General features: G+C 36.5%; 1 protein-coding gene across 1 annotated transcript in view; it reads right to left on the bottom strand.

The window, feature by feature from the left end:
* Nucleotides 1–1,872: 1,872 nt before the first annotated feature.
* LOC149258199 (alpha/beta-Hydrolases superfamily protein) overlaps nt 1,873–6,083 on the bottom strand; it is a 344,546-nt gene continuing 340,335 nt past the window's right edge. The window contains exons 10-12 of the mRNA XM_089414890.1: nt 2,892–3,014; nt 2,629–2,721; nt 1,873–2,532 (exon numbers count right to left, since the gene is read on the bottom strand). Coding sequence (XP_089271016.1) covers nt 2,344–2,532; nt 2,629–2,721; nt 2,892–3,014 — 405 coding nt within the window. The 3' untranslated portion in view covers nt 1,873–2,343. The remainder of the gene's footprint in view (nt 2,533–2,628; nt 2,722–2,891; nt 3,015–6,083) is intronic.

Raw genomic sequence — 6,083 nt, 5'->3', positions numbered from 1 at the left:
GAACCTGATGAGTAACACCTTGATGGACAAAGGTAGTTGCGAGAGAGGCAGTGGTTGAGCTCAAGGGTTTGATCAATCAGGAGCAGTTTGTGGAGCCCAAGATTTGTGTGTGGCGAAGGAATTCTACAGCAGATGATGGGCAGTCCTCCTAGCTCGTGTTCATTGTGGGAGATGTACATCTTACAATGACAGGTAGCAGCCCTTTGTGCCCTATGTTGGTCTTCATCGAAGCAATGCAGGAAGACCATAGTGGGCTGAAGTCCCTGAGTAGCAACACTGGGCAGTTGAAAGTTGTTCACAAGTGGAGTTGTGAACAACTCGACAAGAGTCTCGATGTGTTATGGCATTAATGGACTAAGGCACAAATAGAGAGAAAATTGATAACCGAGGTTCAATGGCCAAATGGATTTGGAGCATTAATAGAGGCAAGAGCTACAAATCGGGAGTCGAAGGACTGGGCAGGTACATGGTACGACCGAGAGGCGCTGAGAGAGTCAACTACATCAACCAGATGGTCAGAGTATCTTGTTGAGGGCAGATTGGTTGTCAATGTACTGACACTAAGCCCCAGTTTTGTATCTTGTATAAGTGGATGTATGAGGGCCATTATCCCTGGTACGAGAGCCCTAGACTGTTGTATTAGATGTTGTTTAATATAACGAAGTTGGGTTGAAATTTTTAAAAAGTTGTCTATATTTTGTGCATTTGTGATTTACTGTTGTTTATATTCCACTGTGCAAAGTAGTATCGTTGAGATTCTTGGTTTGGTAGCATCAAAGATTTTAAGATTCTATCCTAGACCCAAGGTCATGGAAATTCAACAATAAACACCTATATAAATAAGCATGTGGAAAATATATATGATCTTTGTAGATGATCAAGTACGTTGATGGGCCAAAGGAGGTCCTTCCTCCAAGATAATTTTTTGAATAATTCACCTTTTTTATCAATATGTTGACAATGGAGACATGATGTAAGACAATGTATGTATTTTCCAAAATTTTATATGTATCTTGTATTTTTAGATATGTCACTTTGGGTCTTTTGATAGATTTAGAGTCCTCAATATGGACTCTCCTTAACTCGATGATTGTTACACTTTTATTATAGCCAATATAGAAGACAATTTTTTTAAGTAATATAAACGATGTGACATTTTTTGGGGAAAAAGATATATCATTTGCCTCTACCATCTTACCAATTGATCCCTAGTCTCTTATGCAAACAAGGGTGATTGCTAGTCATTTACCAGCGATAACTTAAAAGCTTACTACCCAAAATTCTTTCGATCTTGTAAAAGATGAGTGAAGTAAAAATTCAAATCCTACTTATGGGCTTATTTATGGCATTCTTAACAAACAAGTTCCATGCAATATGTCTTGAACAAAACAAATGACAAGTATTTATTCTCTTTTTCAAGGAAATAATGTTGATTTTGTAACAAACCAATGAAATAATGGTATCCACATTTTTAAAGTCCTTGTCATAGCAACTTACATTCAAATCTAAATCCATTTTAATGTTGAATCTATCAAATATCAAACATTGAGAGGGATTAAATCCTTCAACTTGAGTAGAGATTTGCACTGAAGGACTTGATCCCTCTCGATGCTTGATCACAGTAAGGTTAACGTTGATCTAGGATAATTATTATGTTATTATTACTTAATAAGAATGACTCATTTTAAAATTAATTTATTATTATTTTATATTTACTTTATTTACTTTCCTTTACAAAGTCGACATTTATATTTTATAGGTGTTTCATTTTACACAACTTCCTCACCTGGGTGTAGGAAGTGCCTCTCAGCACAACAATGATGATATGGGAGGACAATATACAACAGGGCATGCATAAAGATAGAATTGGGATCACACAAAAACATTTTTAAGTACAATTTACATTAAAATTTTAATCGAATAACTACTACAAAATCCATGTACTAGACATTTTATATTGGAAAATCACGTAAGAATGGAGCAATATGAAGAGATGGATCTCTTTCACACTTGTTCGAGTAAAAGTGAGGTTGAGGTATACAATTCATTATAATAACCCGCGATAAACAATCTTTGATGTTTTATACATAACAGATATTCTTGAGTAAAAGTGAGGTTGAGGTATACAATTCATTATAATAACCCGCGATAAACAATCTTTGATGTTTTATACATAACAGATATTCTTGATCCCATTTAAGTTTTGATGTAGTCAGCCATCCAAAATACTATGCTGTAATATTACTGGGAAGCTTTCACAATTGACAATTTACTACATGATTCTTTCATAAATTGCAAGAAAAACTACTAACGAATTGTATGGCCTTCTCTCCAGTAAACATTTTATGAATTCAGGACTGGCTGTTGAGCCATTTCACGGATAACTGCATCTTCTTCTAAGTAGGGAACAACGTACTTAAGCATGTCACTAGGACTGATACCAAGGTGATTCCCAGGTACACTGATGTATTTCACTTTTCCCGCATCATCCAAGGTCTTCAAGCCAATCCAATCTTCCTTATACAGAGCAGTCTGAAAAGGGAACAAACAAGGTATGCTCAGCTCATTCACAGTTCTTCCCAATTGTGCATGATTACCAACTCACTCGTCACAGAATAAAAACTTTACCTCATTTACAGGCAATATCACACTGAAATCTCCATCAGGATAATATCCAAACCATGCTGTCTCGCGTGGAATCAAAACAGTATCGTGCTCAAACTACCAAAAATCAGACATAATAAATCGCTCAACAACATAATCATATAACATTAATCTAAACCTAACAAATTTTGGTTAAAACTTTCAATGGGTACTTTAGAATCGGCAATTCCAGTTCGATTTGGGCACTTAGCATTTGCAATCTTCATTTAGTAAGAATTCGTACTTACCATAATTAGAACCAAGTTTTTAAGGCTACTGAAGCGCTCCTTGTATGTGGAATTTCGCGCATCTGGTTTTTCATTGTTAAGCTTTGGGAGAAACTTACAACCTTTTAAATATTCAGATATATCCTGCATGGACACAGGCACTTAGCATGTTTGCTCCCATTGAAAGCCCTTCAAGAACGTAGAATGTCTGTAAACAATGACAAATTGAAATTTCCGTCCGTTCCTATACTCTAGATTTATCATGCTGTGTATGAGCTGTCGCATTATAATGAAGCTTTGAATTTCATGAGGCATTCATATGCCTCTACCGAGAAACATAACAAAAATTTCCTTTAACTTTTCCTGCATAATTGACCGCTTATTATCTATGAAGTCATGTCAAAATTGCTACAACCTATATTCCATCCTAAGACTGCCTGAAGCTTGCCATACATGGCACTCTATTTCATAGATAAGTTTGTGTCAGCACACTGCAACGATTTGGAGGGTAATTAAGCTTTCATATTTATATATGACGTTAAAATTCCAGAAAGAAATTCTTAAAAATTAAAATAAAGAATGCACATAAATTTATAATGTTAAAAAACACATTACCACTGATCAATGTTTGCAACTGGGAGCAATAGTTACAAACGGTAGCTTCGGGGAAATGAGAGCTTACATTTACTACTAAATCAGAACACCACAAACTCAACAAAAGAAAAATATCTCCTAGACTAATCAGTGTCTAGCTGGTACTCATTTTCAATAATTAAGTTAAATACAAGTGTCCACTAGTGGCCAAAAATAACTAACAGGACTGCAAAAGTACAATAGCCAGAGTGTACAATTGGAGTACCTAAAGCATCTTTCACAAAGTTGGGCTGAGAATGGTGCCACCCAATAGCTCTCCTAACAGCAAGGCCAGGAAAAGGTTGGTAATGAGATTCACGCTAATAGCTGGTTGGGATCTCTAAGGTCCGCTGTGTGACGTGTCTGACCAATCTGGTAACGGTAACCTGATCATAAGGCCTCTTGCAAGATGAACATGTGGTGGAAAATAGGAAGAGATAATTTGGATCTGGTGATATGGGAAGACTTATCCCCAAGGATTTTTTGCTGAATATTTAGCATCTTGCATAGGAACAGGGCAGGACAGTTTTGGTCCTTGTATTGTAAATGAGTCCTTGAGGAAATGCAGTCAAGAAAACATTAATTTCTTTCTCATATTTGACTATTTATGCAGAGTCAGGAATAGGTACAATGGAAAGACATTGCTCAAAAGGAATTCACTTCTTGTATGTAGTTTTGTACAAGAGCATCCTCATCAATGCATAAGTACCTGATTTCTCTCGGATAATAAATATGTAAATGGAATTTGGAAGGGACAGTAGAGAGGTGTGACAGCTTATAATGTAAGATTGCAAGGATAAGCTATGCAGTAGGATTGCCAAAAATACACGAAATAACAGAAAACAATTCTGGAAGTTTCCAAATCAATCATAAAGATTGCTGTAGGTATTGATCCTGTAAAGATCCCCCTGTTACCAACCTTTGGCCGAATATGATCTGATAGAACTAAAGACTGTTGAGCACCAAGATGATAGTGAACACTGCTCAAATAACAAGTCAAAATCAAAGAAAAAATCATCAAGGTGGATGTGAACTGATGAAGTGAAAAAAATATAATGAACCAGAACACCTGATGGAGAATAGTCAGAATATCTAAGAAACAGGATACGCCTAACTGGGGGATTCTGTTTGTATCCCATGTATCGGAGACACACACACTAGGGCATGTATCCAGCATGTGTTTTGGCATCTGTCCTAAAACATGACCTTACAGGACGTTCAAGAGATGACCTACAAGATTGTAATGTTCCAAAATGAAATTTACAACAAATAACAGAGACGTACAAAGAAGCAGCGATAATAAACAAATTCCAAACATGCACATCAAAATACATGTGAAATTGGGCCAAACCACTGAGCCATTTTATTAATACAAAAAACTGAGTACATAAATGGCAAGGAATGATAGAACCTAGGATTGCTAATGAAAGCATGCAATACCTAGGTGAAGATCTAAGCAAGCTCCAATTGAAATGGCTCAGTTTATCCCAACGCACTGCCCAGAAAATTCTGTTGCTGCTGGAGGCGAACTTTGATTTATACCATCAAATTTGCTCCAAAAATTATACAAAATTTACTGGAAGCTTCTCACACCCAAATCTACCAAACCAAGAAAAATCTTGGGCAAATTCTGGCTGACCCAAAAAGCCCCAAAATGTGCAAATTACCCTGAAAATAATATTGCTCAACGCTGCTATTACTGCTGCAAGAGAAGAAACTGAAATTCTGACCCCAATAATGCTCGGATCGACTTGAAATTGTAGCCACAGACTCCTCCCCTATAAACCAGTAAAACCTAGAAATCGTTTGGGCTAATTCCAGCTGACCTAGAATGCCCAAAATAGAGTAAATCTACCAGCGACACAACGTTGCACCCAACCAAAGAGAAATTGCTGAGAAATGATAAAACTCTCTTGCAAATGGTTGAGAAATTGTGCACAAATATCCTCCAGAAAATAGCTATCACTCCCACTCATGAGAAATATCAGCACCAAACACCAACAACAAAAAAAACTTTGTTCTCCAACCCTTGCACAGTTTCTATAAGAGAAAATTCAGCCAACTAAAAGATACAGGTACATCTTTGAAAAATGGTGCCAAACTCCTCTAACTAGTAGAAAATATCCTGCAATACCAGTGTTGTTAAAATCGCGATATTATCGGTTTAGCGCGATTTTTTCCCAAAAACGAGAATATCGCTAGTACTCGCATTTTTTTATATGCGATTTTATAGAAAAAATCACGATTTTTTCCCAATTTATCGTTGGATGTCGGGGCAGCGCGGTTTTATAAGCCAAAAAACGAATTTTTTCATTTCATTTGCACAGCTGAGGGCAGTGGAGTGTTGGAGAGGCTTGGAGCTAAATCAACTGCGTGGAGGAGAAAATCAAAGAGTGTGCTAAGGAGGAGACCGATTATCTCCATAAAAACGGTATGGGCACCAATTTTTTTTTGTTTTCATTGTTTTGAAACTTTGTTTTTGTTTTTTTTCATTGTTTTTGGTTGGGTTTGGAATGGGGTTTTTGACATTTGTCCAATGTAATTTTTTTTTAGTTTTTTTGGTTGGGTTTGGAATGGGGT

Source organism: Pinus tabuliformis, chromosome 6, assembly GCF_031772625.1.
Source record: "Pinus tabuliformis cultivar Carrire ecotype Pingquan chromosome 6, CPIR1, whole genome shotgun sequence".
In the NCBI taxonomy this organism is placed as follows: domain Eukaryota; kingdom Viridiplantae; phylum Streptophyta; class Pinopsida; order Pinales; family Pinaceae; genus Pinus; species Pinus tabuliformis.
This window is presented reverse-complemented; position numbering and strand designations above follow the sequence as displayed.